Genomic DNA, 21,268 nt, shown 5'->3' with positions numbered 1-21,268 from the left:
GGGTCTATGAGGGGAAACAGCCTGGCTTTAACAATGATAGCAGGTTATGTGTCAGACTGTCCTCTCTAATGATAACAGGTTGTGTGTCAGCCTGTCCTCTCTAATCTTTTCATTCCTTCACAGTGTGCTGGTCTCAGTGGAGAGGTGACTGAACAGAGTTTTGATACACTGGAGACTGCTGATGGTTGCTTTAATACTGAATGCAGGGGTGGCTCTAATATTGAAGCTCACTTTACATTGAAGTCAACAGGAGCAAATCGGTGGCCTTTATACTGAGCCAAACTCCAAGAACAGTACTAGAGAAATTATAAATCCAGTTAGAAAAAATCCTCCAGTCACTGTGCTAGAATGATCCTGTGTGCAGTGATGTCATCTCATGCACAGACCACACAGCACAATTATGCAGTCTTTATTTGATCTTTAATAGAGGTTTATGAGTAGAGTCTTGCTTTGTGTTATTTATAATCAGTTAATCCGCTATGTGTAGGGTGTCTCATTATTAAAACAGAACTGCACGAGATGACATGTCTTATAACAATAAGAGACTCCCTGCACACCACGGATTCACTGAAGAGACTCCCTGCACACCATAGATTCACTTACAGTATAAGAGACTCCCTGCACACCACGGGTTCACTTAAGAGACTCCCTGCACACCACGGATTCACTTACAGTATAAGAGACTCCCTGCACACCACGGATTCACTTACAGTATAAGAGACTCCCTGCACACCACGGATTCACTTACGAGACTCCCTGCACACCATGGATTCACTTACAGTATAAGAGACTCCCTGCACACCACGGATTCACTTACGAGACTCCCTGCACACCACGGATTCACTTAAGAGACTCCCTGCACACCACGGATTCACTTACAGTATAAGAGACTCCCTGCACACCACGGATTCACTTACAGTATATAAGAGACTCCCTGCAAACCACGGATTCACTTAAGAGACTCCCTGCACACCACAGATTCACTTAAGAAACTCCCTGCACACCACAGATTCACTTACAGTATATAAGAGACTCCCTGCACACCACGGGTTCACTTATAAAGGATATCACTAGCCCAGATCTCTCTTTAGTTTACTAAGCTTATAAAAGTTTCCCATGGTTAATTTGCACATTCGTTTTGCAGTTTCCCCCATTCTTTCCCATGTTTTTACTGTACATTAACAATAGTGTTGTGTTGTGCAAGCACTGATAATGACATTCTACAGTTGGCCGCTAGAGGGCATAATCAGATTATTAGAGAGTTAATATTGCCAACAGGAAGTAGGTGGTGAAGTGCTCGAGTGTGTGTTAATATGGAAGAATAAAGAAAGTTCTGTTCCTAAGTTGCTGCTTTCATTCTTGTATTAACAAACCTACTAGACACAACAAAATAGTTTGCTATGTTATTGAATCTTCTGTACAGTACCTCTCTGTGCTTTGCAATGCTTCACTATGCTTTGCCATGCCTCTCTGTGCTTTGCAATGCTTCCATATGCTTTGCCATGCCTCTCTGTGCTTTGCAATGCTTCCATATGCTTTGCCATGCCTCTCTGTGCTTTGCAATGCTTCACTATGCTTTGCCATGCCTCTCTGTGCTTTGCAATGCTTCACTATGCTTTGCCATGCCTCTCTGTGCTTTGCAATGCTTCCATATGCTTTGCCATGCCTCTCTGTGCTTTGCAATGCTTCCATATGCTTCGCCATGCCTCTCTGTGCTTTACAATGCTTCCCTGTGGATGTGGCAGCAGGATAAAAACAAGAAGAGTCTGGGTATAAGTGTGTGATTGAGCTGCTCTACACAGACTGGGTATAAGTGTGTGATTGAGCTGCTCTACACAGACTGGGTATAAGTGTGTGATTGAGCTGCTCTACACAGACTGGGTATAAGTGTGTGATTGAGCTGCTCTACACAGACTGGGTATAAGTGAGTGATTGAGCTGCTCTACACAGACTGGGTATAAGTGAGTGATTGAGCTGCTCTACACAGACTGGGTATAAGTGTGTGATTGAGCTGCTCTACACAGACTGGGTATAAGTGTGTGATTGAGCTGCTCTACACAGACTGGGTATAAGTGAGTGATTGAGCTGCTCTACACAGACTGGGTATAAGTGTGTGATTGAGCTGCTCTACAGACTGGGTATAAGTGTGCGATAGAGCTGCTCTACACAGACTGGGTATAAGTGTGCGATTGAGCTGCTCTACAGACTGGGTATAAGTGTGCGATTGAGCTGCTCTACACAGACTGGGTATAAGTGTGTGATTGAGCTGCTCTACAGACTGGGTATAAGTGAGTGATTGAGCTGCTCTACAGACTGGGTATAAGTGTGCGATTGAGCTGCTCTACACAGACTGGGTATAAGTGTGCGATTGAGCTGCTCTACAGACTGGGTATAAGTGTGTGATTGAGCTGCTCTACAGACTGGGTATAAGTGTGCGATTGAGCTGCTCTACACAGACTGGGTATAAGTGTGCGATTGAGCTGCTCTACAGACTGGGTAAAAGTGTGTGATTGAGCTGCTCTACAGACTGGGTATAAGTGTGCGATTGAGCTGCTCTACAGACTGGGTATAAGTGTGCGATTGAGCTGCTCTACAGACTGGGTATAAGTGTGTGATTGAGCTGCTCTACACAGACTGGGTATAAGTGTGCGATTGAGCTGCTCTACAGACTGGGTATAAGTGTGCGATTGAGCTGCTCTACAGACTGGGTATACGTGTGTGATTGAGCTGCTCCACACAGACTGGGTATAAGTGTGCGATTGAGCTGCTCTACACAGACTGGGTATAAGTGTGCGATTGAGCTGCTCTACAGACTGGGTAAAAGTGTGCGATTGAGCTGCTCTACAGACTGGGTATAAGTGTGCGATTGAGCTGCTCTACAGACTGGGTATAAGTGTGCGATTGAGCTGCTCTACAGACTGGGTATAAGTGTGTGATTGAGCTGCTCTACAGACTGGGTATAAGTGTGTGATTGAGCTGCTCTACAGACTGGGTATAAGTGTGTGATTGAGCTGCTCTACAGACTGGGTATAAGTGTGTGATTGAGCTGCTCTACAGACTGGGTATAAGTGTGTGATTGAGCTGCTCTACAGACTGGGTATAAGTGTGCGATTGAGCTGCTCTACAGACTGGGTATAAGTGTGCGATTGAGCTGCTCTACAGACTGGGTATAAGTGTGCGATTGAGCTGCTCTACAGACTGGGTATAAGTGTGCGATTGAGCTGCTCTACAGACTGGGTATAAGTGTGTGATTGAGCTGCTCTACAGACTGGGTATAAGTGTGTGATTGAGCTGCTCTACAGACTGGGTATAAGTGTGTGATTGAGCTGCTCTACAGACTGGGTATAAGTGAGTGATTGAGCTGCTCTACACAGGCTGGGTATAAGTGTGTGATTGAGCTGCTCTACAGACTGGGTATAAGTGTGCGATTGAGCTGCTCTACAGACTGGGTATAAGTGTGCGATTGAGCTGCTCTACAGACTGGGTATAAGTGTGCGATTGAGCTGCTCTACAGACTGGGTATAAGTGTGTGATTGAGCTGCTCTACACAGACTGGGTATAAGTGTGCGATTGAGCTGCTCTACAGACTGGGTATAAGTGTGCGATTGAGCTGCTCTACAGACTGGGTATAAGTGTGTGATTGAGCTGCTCTACACAGACTGGGTATAAGTGTGTGATTGAGCTGCTCTACAGACTGGGTATAAGTGTGTGATTGAGCTGCTCTACACAGACTGGGTATAAGTGTGCGATTGAGCTGCTCTACAGACTGGGTATAAGTGTGCGATTGAGCTGCTCTACAGACTGGGTATAAGTGTGTGATTGAGCTGCTCCACACAGACTGGGTATAAGTGTGCGATTGAGCTGCTCTACACAGACTGGGTAAAAGTGTGCGATTGAGCTGCTCTACAGACTGGGTATAAGTGTGCGATTGAGCTGCTCTACAGACTGGGTATAAGTGTGCGATTGAGCTGCTCTACAGACTGGGTATAAGTGTGCGATTGAGCTGCTCTACAGACTGGGTATAAGTGTGCGATTGAGCTGCTCTACAGACTGGGTATAAGTGTGTGATTGAGCTGCTCTACAGACTGGGTATAAGTGTGTGATTGAGCTGCTCTACAGACTGGGTATAAGTGTGTGATTGAGCTGCTCTACAGACTGGGTATAAGTGTGTGATTGAGCTGCTCTACAGACTGGGTATAAGTGTGTGATTGAGCTGCTCTACAGACTGGGTATAAGTGTGTGATTGAGCTGCTCTACAGACTGGGTATAAGTGTGCGATTGAGCTGCTCTACAGACTGGGTATAAGTGTGCGATTGAGCTGCTCTACAGACTGGGTATAAGTGTGCGATTGAGCTGCTCTACAGACTGGGTATAAGTGTGTGATTGAGCTGCTCTACAGACTGGGTATAAGTGTGTGATTGAGCTGCTCTACAGACTGGGTATAAGTGTGTGATTGAGCTGCTCTACAGACTGGGTATAAGTGAGTGATTGAGCTGCTCTACACAGGCTGGGTATAAGTGTGTGATTGAGCTGCTCTACAGACTGGGTATAAGTGTGCGATTGAGCTGCTCTACAGACTGGGTATAAGTGTGCGATTGAGCTGCTCTACAGACTGGGTATAAGTGTGCGATTGAGCTGCTCTACAGACTGGGTATAAGTGTGTGATTGAGCTGCTCTACACAGACTGGGTATAAGTGTGCGATTGAGCTGCTCTACAGACTGGGTATAAGTGTGCGATTGAGCTGCTCTACAGACTGGGTATAAGTGTGTGATTGAGCTGCTCTACACAGACTGGGTATAAGTGTGTGATTGAGCTGCTCTACAGACTGGGTATAAGTGTGTGATTGAGCTGCTCTACACAGACTGGGTATAAGTGTGCGATTGAGCTGCTCTACAGACTGGGTATAAGTGTGCGATTGAGCTGCTCTACAGACTGGGTATAAGTGTGTGATTGAGCTGCTCCACACAGACTGGGTATAAGTGTGCGATTGAGCTGCTCTACACAGACTGGGTAAAAGTGTGCGATTGAGCTGCTCTACAGACTGGGTATAAGTGTGCGATTGAGCTGCTCTACAGACTGGGTATAAGTGTGCGATTGAGCTGCTCTACAGACTGGGTATAAGTGTGCGATTGAGCTGCTCTACAGACTGGGTATAAGTGTGCGATTGAGCTGCTCTACAGACTGGGTATAAGTGTGTGATTGAGCTGCTCTACACAGACTGGGTATAAGTGTGCGATTGAGCTGCTCTACAGACTGGGTATAAGTGTGCGATTGAGCTGCTCTACAGACTGGGTATAAGTGTGTGATTGAGCTGCTCTACACAGACTGGGTATAAGTGTGTGATTGAGCTGCTCTACAGACTGGGTATAAGTGTGTGATTGAGCTGCTCTACACAGACTGGGTATAAGTGTGCGATTGAGCTGCTCTACAGACTGGGTATAAGTGTGCGATTGAGCTGCTCTACAGACTGGGTATAAGTGTGTGATTGAGCTGCTCCACACAGACTGGGTATAAGTGTGCGATTGAGCTGCTCTACACAGACTGGGTATAAGTGTGCGATTGAGCTGCTCTACAGACTGGGTATAAGTGTGCGATTGAGCTGCTCTACAGACTGGGTATAAGTGTGCGATTGAGCTGCTCTACAGACTGGGTATAAGTGTGCGATTGAGCTGCTCTACAGACTGGGTATAAGTGTGCGATTGAGCTGCTCTACAGACTGGGTATAAGTGTGTGATTGAGCTGCTCTACAGACTGGGTATAAGTGTGTGATTGAGCTGCTCTACAGACTGGGTATAAGTGTGCGATTGAGCTGCTCTACAGACTGGGTATAAGTGTGTGATTGAGCTGCTCTACAGACTGGGTATAAGTAAGTGATTGAGCTGCTCTACACAGGCTGGGTATAAGTGTGTGATTGAGCTGCTCTACAGACTGGGTATAAGTGTGCGATTGAGCTGCTCTACAGACTGGGTATAAGTGTGCGATTGAGCTGCTCTACAGACTGGGTATAAGTGTGCGATTGAGCTGCTCTACAGACTGGGTATAAGTGTGTGATTGAGCTGCTCTACACAGACTGGGTATAAGTGTGCGATTGAGCTGCTCTACAGACTGGGTATAAGTGTGCGATTGAGCTGCTCTACAGACTGGGTATAAGTGTGTGATTGAGCTGCTCTACACAGACTGGGTATAAGTGTGTGATTGAGCTGCTCTACAGACTGGGTATAAGTGTGTGATTGAGCTGCTCTACAGACTGGGTATAAGTGTGCGATTGAGCTGCTCTACACAGACTGGGTATAAGTGTGCGATTGAGCTGCTCTACAGACTGGGTATAAGTGTGCGATTGAGCTGCTCTACAGACTGGGTATAAGTGTGCGATTGAGATGCTCTACAGACTGGGTATAAGTGAGTGATTGAGCTGCTCTACACAGACTGGGTATAAGTGTGTGATTGAGCTGCTCTACAGACTGGGTATAAGTGTGTGATTGAGCTGCTCTACAGACTGGGTATAAGTGTGCGATTAAGCTGCTCTACACAGACTGGGTATAAGTGTGTGATTGAGCTGCTCTACAGACTGGGTATAAGTGTGTGATTGAGCTGCTCTACAGACTGGGTATAAGTGTGTGATTGAGCTGCTCTACACAGACTGGGTATAAGTGTGTGATTGAGCTGCTCTACAGACTGGGTATAAGTGTGCGATTGAGCTGCTCTACAGACTGGGTATAAGTGTGCGATTGAGCTGCTCTACAGACTGGGTATAAGTGTGCGATTGAGCTGCTCTACAGACTGGGTATAAGTGTGTGATTGAGCTGCTCTACACAGACTGGGTATAAGTGTGTGATTGAGCTGCTCTACAGACTGGGTATAAGTGTGTGATTGAGCTGCTCTACAGACTGGGTATAAGTGTGCGATTGAGCTGCTCTACACAGACTGGGTATAAGTGTGTGATTGAGCTGCTCTACAGACTGGGTATAAGTGTGTGATTGAGCTGCTCTACAGACTGGGTATAAGTGTGCGATTGAGATGCTCTACAGACTGGGTATAAGTGTGTGATTGAGCTGCTCTACAGACTGGGTATAAGTGTGTGATTGAGCTGCTCCACACAGACTGGGTATAAGTGTGTGATTGAGCTGCTCTACAGACTGGGTATAAGTGTGTGATTGAGCTGCTCTACAGACTGGGTATAAGTGTGTGATTGAGCTGCTCTACAGACTGGGTATAAGTGAGTGATTGAGCTGCTCTACACAGACTGGGTATAAGTGTGCGATTGAGCTGCTCTACAGACTGGGTATAAGTGAGTGATTGAGCTGCTCTACACAGACTGGGTATAAGTGTGCGATTGAGCTGCTCTACACAGACTGGGTATAAGTGTGTGATTGAGCTGCTCTACAGACTGGGTATAAGTGTGTGATTGAGCTGCTCCACACAGACTGGGTATAAGTGTGCGATTGAGCTGCTCTACACAGACTGGGTATAAGTGTGCGATTGAGCTGCTCTACACAGACTGGGTATAAGTGTGTGATTGAGCTGCTCTACAGACTGGGTATAAGTGAGTGATTGAGCTGCTCTACACAGGCTGGGTATAAGTGTGTGATTGAGCTGCTCTACAGACTGGGTATAAGTGTGCGATTGAGCTGCTCTACAGACTGGGTATAAGTGTGCGATTGAGCTGCTCTACAGACTGGGTATAAGTGTGCGATTGAGCTGCTCTACACAGACTGGGTATAAGTGTGTGATTGAGCTGCTCTACACAGACTGGGTATAAGTGTGTGATTGAGCTGCTCTACACAGACTGGGTATAAGTGTGTGATTGAGCTGCTCTACAGACTGGGTATAAGTGTGTGATTGAGCTGCTCTACAGACTGGGTATAAGTGTGTGATTGAGCTGCTCTACAGACTGGGTATAAGTGTGTGATTGAGCTGCTCTACAGACTGGGTATAAGTGTGTGATTGCTGGCAATGTGAAGGGATTTAAAGGGTGCAGAAGGACCATTTTATTGTATTGTGTTCCAGGCTCCCGTGTGTTGCTACAACTGTTTATGTAAGGTGTGTGTGTGGTTTCATTTTTTTATTTGACATTTTGACCACTTTTTTAAACTTTTAAATTGCATTCCCTGCCTCAAGATGATTCACATGTACCCACATGGACCTCTCAGAACTACATTTCCCATCATCCTCCTGCTCACTGGTAAATCCATCTCAGTTACATATATGAGCAGGAGGATGATGGGAAATGTAGTTCTGAGAGGTCCATGTGGGTACATGTGAATCATCTTGAGGCAGGGAATGCAATTTAAAAGTTTAAAAAAGTGGTCAAAATGTCAAATAAAAAAATAAAACCACACACACACCTTACATAAACAGTTGTAGCAACACACGGGAGCCTGGAACACAATACAATAAAATGGTCCTTCTGCACCCTTAACATACATTTTCAGCCCTTTCATCATCTCTCCTGAGGCTCTGCTTTTCACTCCTCCTGGGCTTCTCATCGAGCTGAAGATTGTAAATAGCATTCATTCTCTGATTTGCTTAAAAATTCCCTTTTGTTTTTTGATACAAGCAGAGACGAGCGTGCTGGGATTGTAATCTTATAGAGACAGAGACAGAGACAGAGATAGAGATAGAGACAGAGATAGAGACAGAGATAGAGAGATAGAGAGAGATTGAGATCGAGATAGACACATATAATAAGAATCCCAAAACATCAAATAGCACTGCCACTCCACAATGATTGGGTTGTGAAAACACTGTAGGGTTATTTTTTTAGGTAAGTGGACAAGCGTTTGGGCCCTAGTGTCTCACCAGTGTCACTGAAACTAGAAGAAACTGCGTTCCAGCTAGTGTCTCATCAGTGTCACTGAAACTAGAAGAAACTGCGTTCCAGCGAGTGTCTCATCAGTGTCACTGAAACTAGAAGAAACTGCGTTCCAGCGAGTGTCTCATCAGTGTCACTGAAACTAGAAGAAACTGCGTTCCAGCGAGTGTCTCATCAGTGTCACTGAAACTAGAAGAAACTGCATTCCAGTGAGTGTCTCACCAGTGTCACTGAAACTAGAAGAAACTGCATTCCAGCGAGTGCCTCATCAGTGTCACTGAAACTAGAAGAAACTGCATTCCAGCGAGTGCCTCATCAGTGTCACTGAAACTAGAAGAAACTGCGTTCCAGCGAGTGTCTCATCAGTGTCACTGAAACTAGAAGAAACTGCGTTCCAGCTAGTGTCTCACCAGTGTCACTGAAACTAGAAGAAACTGCGTTCCAGCGAGTGTCTCATCAGTTATTGTAGAAAACAGTTTAACCCCAGAATTTTACAAAGCTCTAATTTTCCAGGTTTCAGAAAAGTAGGAGTCTCCAGTTCTGGCTCTTGAAAGTCCTGAAGCAGAGAGACGCTGTCGTCTCCTAATTTAACCAGCTCTGCTTTCCTCACTCGGAGAGCGTGTAAAATTACAGGAGCGCCCGTGCTTGGAAAGTATAACATGTTTTTCTTTTCCTAAGCACATAGAAAGTTATAATTTAGCTGCTATATATAAAGCACAGGAGTACAGCGTCGGTTTGAACACCCCACCGCGGGCAGCAGTAATGAGAGGCCCGGAGAGCCAGCTGACAGACACACCCCATAATCGAGGCGAGTGCACCGCAACGCATTCTCTACTGCGGCCACTAGGGGGAGCGCCGAGTCAGGACACTGGGAAACAAGACTCCTGCAAACCGTGAAATACTGGCGAGCGAGAAATGTTTATTGCGTTTATTCAAATTGAAATATACATACAGCATAATTGCCCCATTGATTTTGTATACTGTATACATACACTTATTCATTTAAATGCATATACATGTGTTACAGACACACCCTCGTGATCAGTATTAAAACTACCTCGCCTGAATCCTCGAGATGAGAAATCTGCAGCGATCCAGAGGTACCTGCAGACGCTTCCTGCCATCTCCTGTTACACAGCAAGCAATAGCTGTCACGGCGCGCAGTTTCACTGGATTCCGTGGAAAGGGCTCATGTTTACCTGGTGGTCCGATGTATGACACATACTGGAATTGTTTTAGAAATATCTGTAAGAACGCTTTGTACAATGAAGCAGCTATCAGAGATGAGTATGAAAGAAAAAAAGAAAGAAAGACAGAAACTGGAACTAAAAGCCGCTTATTAATATCCGTATAATGATATGTACATATAAATACATACAAAGAACAGTTGTATAGTTTACAGGGCTGAATGCGAGCGTCGTGGAAATGGAATTAGAAGCTGCACCGGCGATGAGCAGAACGGAAATACCACAACCAAACACAGAACAGCGTCTCAAGTGAAGCCGGACCGGCAGCCAGCAGCGTTACTGGGCTCTGTCTGTCCGGCTGCTGGAATGCGGTCATTAGGACTATGAGAGAGTCGCTTTTCATCGCTGAATCAATGCGCGGTTTGATTTCCATCAGCGAACCGGGCATACTGCTTTCACCCCTTTGACTCCTCGCTCTGTGTCTGTGATGCCGTATTCATGCTAGAGAAATCACTCCGGGCAGGCGCAGGGCAGCCAGCAGAGGCTCGCTCGGGCGCTCAGTGGCATTGTAAGCACTTCCCTAATACTGTGGGCCGTTGCTAGAATATTTTACCTTTCTATTTTTCAACGACATCGAATATAAACCAAACAAATAAACACACACACACACACACACATACATACATAAATCAACAAATATTCACGCTTTTGCAGGAATATTCGTTCTGTACAATCTAATCATTTTATTTATTTTACTGAAAAACCCTTCGTAATCGGTATCGGTTTCATGGTAATAATGCGATTTATATGTTTCAATAACTAACTACAAAACCAACCTCATTCACTTCAGCCCTTACGAATCCCTGTCATTATCTGATACAATAGTGCACAGAGCAGAACGGGTCTGTGTTGGCGGGGCTGTCGTCAGTACCGCAATACACCAACAGGCGGCGTCAGACTTCTCCCTCCCCTCGCCTAGTAAAACGGTATAAACTAGCCGCCGCTTCAACCCATTCAAAAATCCAGAGCCCGTTAGGGGAACACATTCCTGCGGACTGACGGAGAAAAGGCATTCCTGTTAGGCTGGCCCGCGCAGCTGAAAATACGCCGTCACTGGCCGGCAGACCGCCCCCCTCCTCCTCGCTCCCCCTCCCTGCTATGGTTAAACCCACCCAACGCACACACAGACAAACTCACTGACTCACACGCACACGAACGCACACACAGACACACTCACTGACTCACACGCACACGCACGCACACACAGACACACTCACTGACTCACACGCACACGCACGCTGTGCACACACACACACTCCGACTCACACGCACACACACGCTGTGCACAGACACACTCACTGACTCACACGCACACACACGCTGTCCACACACACAGACACACTCACTGACTCACACGCACACACACGCTGTGCACACACACACACTCCGACTCACACGCACACACACTCCGACTCACACGCACACACACTCTGACTGACGCACACAGAGCTATAAAGAGGTAGCATTCACCGAGTTAGCGATGGGTGGGAGCAACGGAAAGAGAAAGGGGAGGGGGAAGGGGGGAATATTTAACTGACAGTTGTGTTCTGATTGACAGCGAGGAAATGATGACCCCCCCCCCCCACCCACCACCACCTTCCCTTCCAAAAACAAAAAATCCAAACAGATCAACCATTCACTGTACCCCCCTTACAATGCCCTGTCTATTCAAGTGTACACATACACATCGATTCAATATAACGGGGCGCTGTGCAGAGAGAGGCTTCTGGGTTAAAGGTAACATAAAGGGCATATATATATATATATATATATATATATATATATATATATATATATATATATATATATATATATATATATATATATATATATAGTATTGGTTGTGCCTCAATCATCTATATGACTATACAATTAATAGATACAAGAAAAACATATTATTATTATTATTATTATTATTATTATTATTATTATTATTATTATGCAATGAACAAAGACAACGTGCCTTCTTTCTGTTAGTGAAAGTCCTTTCTGTTATTTTATGAAAGATTTGAAATGGAAGTTAAGGCGAGCGTTTCATTAAAAGGGTTCTGTCTGCACTGCGATGCACTGTGACTGCAGGCTAGTGCCAGGGCTATTTCAGACTCGACACACACACACACACACACACACACACACACACACACACACACACACACACACACACACACTGACACACACACACACACGCACACACACACACACACACACACACACACACACACACACACACACAGTATTCATATCAGAACAAACACGTACTGAACACTCAGGAGGTGTGAATGGAGACGTGGATGCTTTGGTAAAACCACCCTGCAAATTATAATACTACCCATTGAGGATTAATCTACCCATTGAAGATCAATCTAACCCATTGAGAATCAATCTACCCATTGAGGATCAATCTACCCATTGAGAATCATTCTACCCATTTAGGATCAATCTAACCCATTGAGAATCAATCTACCCATTGAGGATCAATCTACCCATTGAGAATCATTCTACCCATTGAGGATCAATCTAACCATTGAGAATCAATCTACCCATTGGGAATCAATCTACCCATTGAGAATCAATCTACCCATTGAGAATCAGTCTACCCATTGAGGATCAATGTACCCATTGAGAATCAGTCTAACCCACTGAGAATCAATCTAACCCATTGAGAATCAATCTACCCATTGAGAATCAATCCAAAATATATTCCTGATAGAGCGCAGGCAGATCACAATCAGTGATATTAAGTCCCGCAATAGATATACTGTCGCACCCGAGAAGGCAGACGTGTGTGCTGTTCAAATGAAGGTGAAAACCCGATCCATTCCAAAATGCAATGACTGTCTATTATCCAGACGAGTTTTAACTATAGCTTGTGTGCTGTTAGAACACAACAGGAGATTCACACTGCCCGGATATAGTCTGCATGCCGTCCTGCATTGTATAAGTTGTATGGATACCCCTATTTCCTTGGGGTCGTTTTTCGATACAGTTACCTGTATACTTTAACGACCTCTCAATATTAGGTTGGTGTTTTCCATACAGATAAACACAGCATTTCTTCGAAGGGTTGGTTTTTACGCACATTCAGTACATGCGCAAAAACGAAAATGCTGATGAATATTATTCTTGTATTAGTATTGTAGCTCTCTTGTAAATGTTGTTGCTTACCTGCTGCAGTCGATGCGCTGTGCCACAACACCAGAGCCAGCGCTGCGAAAGAGGTGAGGTCCGCGAACCAAGGGCGCCGTTTCTTCCGAGTGGAAAAGTTCGACAAATCCATATTTCAATTTCTCACACAGTCTGGACTGTGGGTACGACTGGAGGATAGTGACAACAAGTGAATCCCTATATATGTGTATATGTCTAGATAGTATGCTATGTTGTATAAATATGGCTTTAAATAGAGGGTAGTTTTATTTCTAAAAATCCAATTTAGTGTGATTGCCCCATTGAACTGGAGAAGTGTGTCGGGGTGACTATAGGCAGTGGACCTGTGAGAGACTAAACTCTAAGAGACTCTCTCTCTCTCTCTCTCTCTCTCTCTCTCTCTCTCTCTCTCTCTCTCTCTCTGAGTGTGTGTGTGTGAGAGAGTGAATCACTACGTGTACCTCTTTTTAACTACAAGATCGTGAGACTGGGATGCGCATAGCCAACTGACCCATAACCTGCCTTCAACTCCCCGACACCTCTCTCTTCCCTTCTTTCCTCCAGTCTTTCCCCTTTTATCCGTTTCTCTCTTTTTCCCGTGGTTTCTTATAAGACAGTGCTGCGTTGCGGAGCTGACTGACCAGCAGCTAACAGTCCTACCTGGCTCACACAGTAGCACCAAGCGGGCCCAAAATGAAGGAAACCTCCGGCCAATCAGGGGGCTCCCAAAATTGCTCCCTCGCTGGCCAATGGGACAGTGCTCCCCCTCCCGCATGCCTCGATCACGCCCCCGCAGCTTTACCACTGGTCCGCATCCAAGGCGGTGTACCCAGGAACAGAACAGTAATGCGTCCCAATGGCCAGTGACCCAATCAGAGCGGGGGACCGCGGTGTTGTCGTACAAAAGCGGGCCTTTTAAAAATGGATTTTTGAAGCACCTGTTTGTGTTTATTATTGCATTATTTAGCAGACACTTTTATCCAAAGCACAATATAAACGTATATAATAATAATAATAATAATAATAATAATAATAATAATAATAATAATAATAATAATAATAATAATAATAATAATACATCTTTATTTATATAGCGCAGTTCATGTGCAATACAACTCAAAGCGTTTTACAAGCAGAATAAAACACACAAACAAAAAAAGCACAATTATTAAAAGCAGAAGTAACAACAAAACATGTTAATATTAAGAGAAAGCAATATTATAAAAATAGGTTTTTAATCGAGATTTAAAAATAACAACTGTGGGTGGATCTCTAATAAAGCCGGGATAGAGTTCCAGAGTGTGGGAGCTTTAAAACAGAAAGCAGCCTCTCCCATCCTTTTACGATTCACCCTCGGAATACACAGGAGCTGCAGGCGTGATGGAGCATGACATGTAAATCCAGAAAATAAAGAGCTACAGTGATCTAATCTAGAGAAAATAAAAGCATGTACTCATTTCTCAGCATCACCCAAGGACGGAAAAGGTCTAACTTTAGCAACATTCCTCAAATGATAGAAAGAGAATCTAGTGGTGTGTTTAATATTTAAAGCAAAGTTCAGAGTCAAAAATAACCCCCAGGTTTCTCACCTCAAATTTTACATTTGAGTTTAACAAACCTAAATCCATGTGTGTCGACTCCATCTGTTGCTTAGAGCCTGAAAGCAGGACTTCTGTCTTATCCTGATTTAACTGAAAAAAATGTTGAGACATCCAGCTTCTAATATCACTTGAATAAGAAATTGATAGCTGTTATGAAACCTGGTTTAACAGATCTATAAATCTGTGTATCATCTGCAGAGCTGTGAAAATTCACCTCGTGTTTCAAAATAATCTCCCCAAGTGCAATTATTATTATTTATTTCTTAGCAGACGCCCTTATCAAGGGCGACTTACAATTGTTACAAGATATCGCATTATACAGATATCACATTATTATTATTATTTTTACATACAATTACCCATTCATACAGTTTTTTTTTTAATGGAACAATCTAGGTAAAGTACCTTGCTCAAGGGTACAGCAGCAGTGTCCCCCACCTGGGATTGAACCCACAACCCTCCGGTCAGGAGTCCAGAGCCCTAACCACTACTCCACACTGCTGCCCATCATCATGTATAAAGAGGCAATAAAATATTGTCTATTCAATAAATATGATTTGAACTAATTTAGAACAGTACCAGAAAGGCCCACCCATTCTCTAAGACGATTAATTAAAATCTCATGATCCGCGGTATGAAAAGCAGCACTCATGTCTAAAAGGATTAGTACTGATAAACAGTTTGAGTCTGCACTCATCCGTAGATCATTCACCACTTTGACCAACACAGTCTCAGTGCTACGGTTAGAACGAAATCCTGATTGAAATTTCTCAAAGATGTTGTTATTATTATCAAGGAAACTATTAATTTGTTTAACAACTATTTTTTTCAAGTATCTCTTAGACATTTTACCTCCTCTTTGAATGTTCTCTTGTTGTTATAATATTGGAAAAACATTTTGGAATTGGTTTTAGCCCCCTTAGCAATGTTCATTTCTATCTCTCTCTTGGCCTTTCAAACTTCCTTTTTGACTTGCGTTTGCAGTTCCAAGTACTCTTTCTGTGTACTTTGTTACTGGTCACTTTTAAACATTCCTTTTAAAATCTCCTTGGGGATCCCTACTCTAGCCATAATCTGTACTAACTCGGTGGCTATTGCAGCAGCACTAGTGGACCTCAGCGTTGCATAATCTACCACTACTAATATATGTGTATACCCAGAGTCAGAAGGTAGCAAAGGGCCCACTATGTCCATTGCAATGCGTTCAAAAGGAGTGGAAATAATCGGCAGTGGGACCAAAGGGGCGGGGCGCACTCGACCCGGCGCTACTCGCTGGCAGTCTGGGCATGTGGCTACATATTTCAACACATCAGTATGAAGACCTACCCAACAGAATCTTGTAAAGTTCCTTTTTTTGCTGAATATTGTTTTTAATTGATCTATTAAACCATTTTGGCCATTTTGTTTTAGATTTAGATTTGTCTACTTTTGGGATGTAATTGTTTTGTGCCTCTAGTACTACATTTTTAAAAAAACAGCCATCCTTTTTCTGTGGATGTTTTCTCTATTTTACTCCAATCTACTTCTGTTAGTCTCTGTTTCATACCGTCATAGTTTGCTTTTCTAAAATTGTAAACCTTAGCTTTAGTCATTACTTTTGGTCTTTTAAAAAACACTTCAAATGAGACCATGTTGTGGTCTGAGTTTGCCAATGGTTCTCTGACCTCTGCTTTAGTTATTCTGTCTTCGTTATTTGAAAAGACGAAATCAAGGCATGCCTCCCCTCTAGTCGGTGCCTTGACAAATTGCGTTAGGAAGCAGTCATTTGTCATTTCCACCATTTCAATTTCGTCCGTTGTGCTCCCCACTGGGTTTTCCCATTTTATATGGGGGAAGTTGAAATCCCCCATTAGTATGGCTTCTCCTTTACTACATGCGTTTCGAAGGTCATTGTATAACAGATTATTTTGCTCAGCGTCTGAATTTGGCGGTCTATAGCATGCTCCTATTATTATGCCCTTTGAATTTTTGTCCATTATTCTGACCCATATTTATTTGTCATTGTTTTCTTTGTCCAGATTTAACACCTGGGCTTCAAGACTATTTTAAATGCTATTTTAAATGTTCTGAACCTCCCAGAGGATCCTTTCTCTGAGTAGATTGGTTCTCTTTTTATTTAAGTGCAGTCCGTCCCGCCTATATAGATAGTCCTTGTTGTAGAATGTGCTCCAATGTTCAAGGAAGGTGAAGCCTTCCTGTGTGCACCACGATTTCAGCCATGCATTTAGATTATTTATTTCCAGCTGTCCATATGCTCCTTTGCAAGGTGCCGGCAGTATCCCAGAAAAAAACACAGGGCAGGCAGTGACAGAGAGAGCACTGGGGATCAGACCCACTGGTTATTTCTAGAGAGAGAGGGAGAAAGGAGAGGAGAGGAGAGGAAGAGAAGATAGGAGAGAGGAGAGGAAGATAAGAGAGGGAGAGAGGAGAGGAAGAGGAGAGAGGGGAGGGAGACTAATACAGAGGATCTGACTGTATCAGGAAGACAGAAGAGGCTTACACACAGGAGAGGGAGTAGAGGCTTTTCAATGCATCTATTAGTGCTGTTATACTGTTATTATATATATATATATATATATATATATATATATATATATATATATATATATATATATATTGCAACTACGCCCCAGGTGCTCGGGAGGAATGACTCAAATGAGTAAAACCAGTATGGGTAGAAATTGCTTTCTATACTTATTCTTTTTATCTCAAGACTCACATTTCTCGTACCACCTCTGAACACACGAACCCCGAGTGAGAAATTCGTGCTCCTTTTAAGCAGCTGTGCCGGGACTTGATTGCTAACACCGTCGTGTTAGCACCCCGTCACATATCTCCCCCTTTGTGAGCAGCACACATGGCCTCAAAGGTCCCCTTAAAACCCCCAAAGTCTTGGGCATGCTGCGGAAATGCTGCTAGGGGCAACACTGGCAGCGGACATGCTGACAACTTACAGGCTGGCTCCTCCAGCCGGGGAAATCCTGGCAGCGGCAATGCCATCAGCAGAAATGCTGACAGCGCCAAGACTGGATCTTCCAGCAAAGGCAGTTCTTGCACCGGTGCACTGCACTCCGACAGTGGCAGTGATTGCGCTGGCAGTGGCCATGCTGCTCTCAGTGTGGGACACTCCAGCAGTGGCAGTGATTGCGCTGGCAGTCAAGGTGCTCTCAGTGCAGTGCACTCCGGCAGTGGCAGTGATTGTGCTGGCAGCCATGCTGCTCTCAGTGTGGGACACTCTGGCAGTGGCGCTGTGTACTCCGGCAGTGAAACTAATGCTGGTGAAGGTGGTCTCCCCACATCTACATCCTTCTCTGTAGCCAACGGCTCCCTTTTCTTGGGCTCCGGACCCAGAATTTCTGGCAGCGCATCAGCAGCTGCTTGATACAACAAAGCCCTGGGTGATGACAAGCAGACATCCCCAGGAGATGGCGAACTGGCCTCCCCGGGTGATGGCTAACTGACCTCCCCGAATGTTCCAGGTTTAGCAGCCTTAGGCGGTGCAGGCTGGGCAGCCCTAGGCGTTGCAGGTTTGGCAGGACAGGCGAGGAGTTGACCCTTGGGAGGCAATGACAGGAGCTGACTCTCGGGAGGTAGCTTCAGCTCCTCTGGTGGTGATGGCGGCAGCAACAAGTGGTCTCCCCCTGACGGGGGAGGTGGGAGCATCGGTAGTCTCCATCTATCACTGGAGACTGGTGCGGCTCACCCTCGGTCACTGGAGACTGGTGCGGCTCTCCCTCGGTCGCTGGAGACTGGTGCGGCTCTCCCTCGGTCACTGGAGACTGGTGCGGCTCTCCCTCTGTCTCTGGAGACTGGTGCGGCTCACCCTCGGTCACTGGAGACTGGTGCAGCTCTCCCTCGGTCACTGGAGACTGGTGCGGCTCTCCCTCGGTCACTGGAGACTGGTGCGGCTCTCCCTCGGTCACTGGAGACTGGTGCGGCTCTCCCTCTGTCTCTGGAGACTGGTGCAGCTCTCCCTCGGTCACTGGAGACTGGTGCGGCTCTCCCTCGGTCACTGGAGACTGGTGCGGCTCTCCCTCGGTCACTGGAGACTGGTGCAGCTCTCCCTCGGTCACTGGAGACTGGTGCGGCTCTCCCTCTGACACTGGCGTGGACGTGCCTGTGGTGCTGGAGTAGGCGTGGCTCCTCCTGATGGGATTGGCGATTGCTGGGCCCCTCCCATATTGCTGTCCCATCTCGGGCCCACAGCAGGTCCATCGCCCCCGGCAGGTCCCTCCTCATGCTCCTGTCAGAGACCACTAGCCGGCCACATCTCCCTCGAGGATATTGGAAACGGTGGCACTGGAGCTAGCAGGGCTTCTCCCCATGGCGCTGGAGGCTCTTGCTTCCCCTTCGTGGGCACTGGAGCATGTCCCGGCTCCTCCCATTCTTCCTCTTCGGGCCGGTAGTTGTTCCTCTTCCTCCAGAACAAGGACCTCCTCCACCAGCTCCCAGGAGAACCCATCGGGCTGTGGGCACTTCTGCCATAAATAAACTGTGTACCCACAGTACTTCTCCTGATGGTGGCGCTGTTATCCCACTTCTTACTCCAATGTGGCGAACCTCAGTTCCCGCAGGCAGGGGTTTCTCAGGTGGAGGTGGGACGCGAACCAGGACCTCCAGCTCTGAAGCATAGCGCCGATACTGCTGTACAAAAGAGCCAGCTCCCTTGCAGGAGCAGTGTTCGGGCTTATGTCTTCATGTTTAGATTGCGTCACCCACCAGCCCTGACCCCTACCCCTGTGCACTCTACACTCTGCCCTGCCAACATCAAGTCCACCCTCAGACTTGCTCACCAGGATACAGGCTTCCAAGTGCATGCTGGGATACCTGCATCCCACTCTGACAGCATAAACAACAGGACAGCTTGTGGGTGACGTCAGACCAGGAAGTGCAGAGACACAGCACTGTGAGAATGCGCTGGCAGCGCAGATCTATTTCAAATAAAATGATTTAACACAAAACAAAACACTGAGACAAAAGAAACAGACAAACAAAACAGACACAGAACAAACAAGTATCGTGCTGGTGTAAAACCAGCACAGGTAGCCATCTTCTTTATCTCACGGCTCACGTCTCTCGTTCCAACTCTGAACACACTAACCCCAAGTAAGAAATTTGTACTCCTTTTAAGCAGCTGTGCCGGGACTTGATTGCTAATCATTCAATCTGGCCCTGGCACAGTCTGCACATGAAGTAATTGTGACTTCCTCGTGCCCACATACCAACATACATTTTAAATCACCCAGGGGCAGGAGCTACCCTGCCACAGGGTGATAGCACGTTGACCTCAGTGATTTTGAAAGAGGGGTGATTATTGGGGTGCGTTTGGCAGGAGCTTCAGTGATCAAGACAGCTCAACTTGCTGATGTTTCACGAGCAACGGTGTCTAAGGTGATGTCGGCATGGAACTCCGAGGGAAAGACATCATCAGCAAAGGGCAAGAGTGGGTGGAAGCACATACTCCAGGATCGTGATATCCGTGCATTAAGTCGAAGTGCAAGGCAAAACAGGCAAGCAACTGCAGATCAATTGACTGAAATTTCAACCTGGTGTGCTAGCAGCCAGTTTCATCAAAAATGGTCTGCCGAGAACTCCACAGAGCGGGATACCATAGTGACCCAACGCCCTATTAAGTGACTTTACACAACGCCCTATTAAGTGACTTTACACAACGCCCTATTAAGTGACTTTACACAATGCCCTATTAAGTGACTTTACACAATGCCGTATTAAGTGACTTTACACAACGTCCTATTAAGTGACTTTACACAACGCCCTATTAAGTGACTTTACACAATGCCCTATTAAGTGACTTTACACAATGCCCTATTAAGTGACTTTACACAATGCCCTATTAAGTGACTTTACACAACGCCCTATTAAGTGACTTTACACAACGCCCTATTAAGTGACTTTACACAACGCCCTATTAAGTGACTTTACACAACACCCTATTAAGTGACTTTACACAACGCCCTATTAAGTGACTTTACACAACACCCTATTAAGTGACTTTACACAACGCCCTATTAAGTGACTTTACACAACGCCCTATTAAGTGACTTTACACAACGCCCTATTAAGTGACTTTACACAACACCCTATTAAGTGACTTTACACAACGCCCTATTAAGTGACTTTACACAACGCCCTATTAAGTGACTTTACACAACGCCCTATTAAGTGACTTTACACAACGCCCTATTAAGTGACTTTACACAACGCCCTATTAAGTGACTTTACACAACGCCCTATTAAGTGACTTTACACAACGCCCTATTAAGTGACTTTACACAACGCCCTATTAAGTGACTTTACACAACGCCCTATTAAGTGACTTTACACAACACCCTATTAAGTGACTTTACACAACGCCCTATTAAGTGACTTTACACAACGCCCTATTAAGTGACTTTACACAACGCCCTATTAAGTGACTTTACACAACGCCCTATTAAGTGAC

At 45.4% G+C, this 21,268-nt stretch overlaps 1 protein-coding gene across 11 annotated transcripts in view; it reads right to left on the bottom strand.

Annotated features, from left to right (window-relative positions):
• Positions 1-13,894, bottom strand: part of LOC117434268 (collagen alpha-1(XI) chain) — a 154,744-nt gene extending 140,850 nt beyond the window's left edge. For 8 of the 11 annotated variants that reach the window (XM_059008791.1, XM_059008795.1, XM_059008794.1 and 5 more), the window contains exon 1: positions 13,226-13,893. In XM_059008791.1, coding sequence (XP_058864774.1) covers positions 13,226-13,337 — 112 coding nt within the window. In that variant the 5' untranslated portion in view covers positions 13,338-13,893. Of the gene's footprint in view, positions 1-13,225 lie in introns of all 11 variants that reach the window. The other 3 variants (XM_059008800.1, XM_059008801.1, XM_059008792.1) reach the window with 2 other exon arrangements.
• Between the last annotated feature and the right edge of the window lie 7,374 nt (positions 13,895-21,268).

Source organism: Acipenser ruthenus, chromosome 38 (assembly GCF_902713425.1).
Source record: "Acipenser ruthenus chromosome 38, fAciRut3.2 maternal haplotype, whole genome shotgun sequence".
NCBI classification, from domain to species: Eukaryota; Metazoa; Chordata; class Actinopteri; order Acipenseriformes; family Acipenseridae; genus Acipenser; species Acipenser ruthenus.
This window is presented reverse-complemented; position numbering and strand designations above follow the sequence as displayed.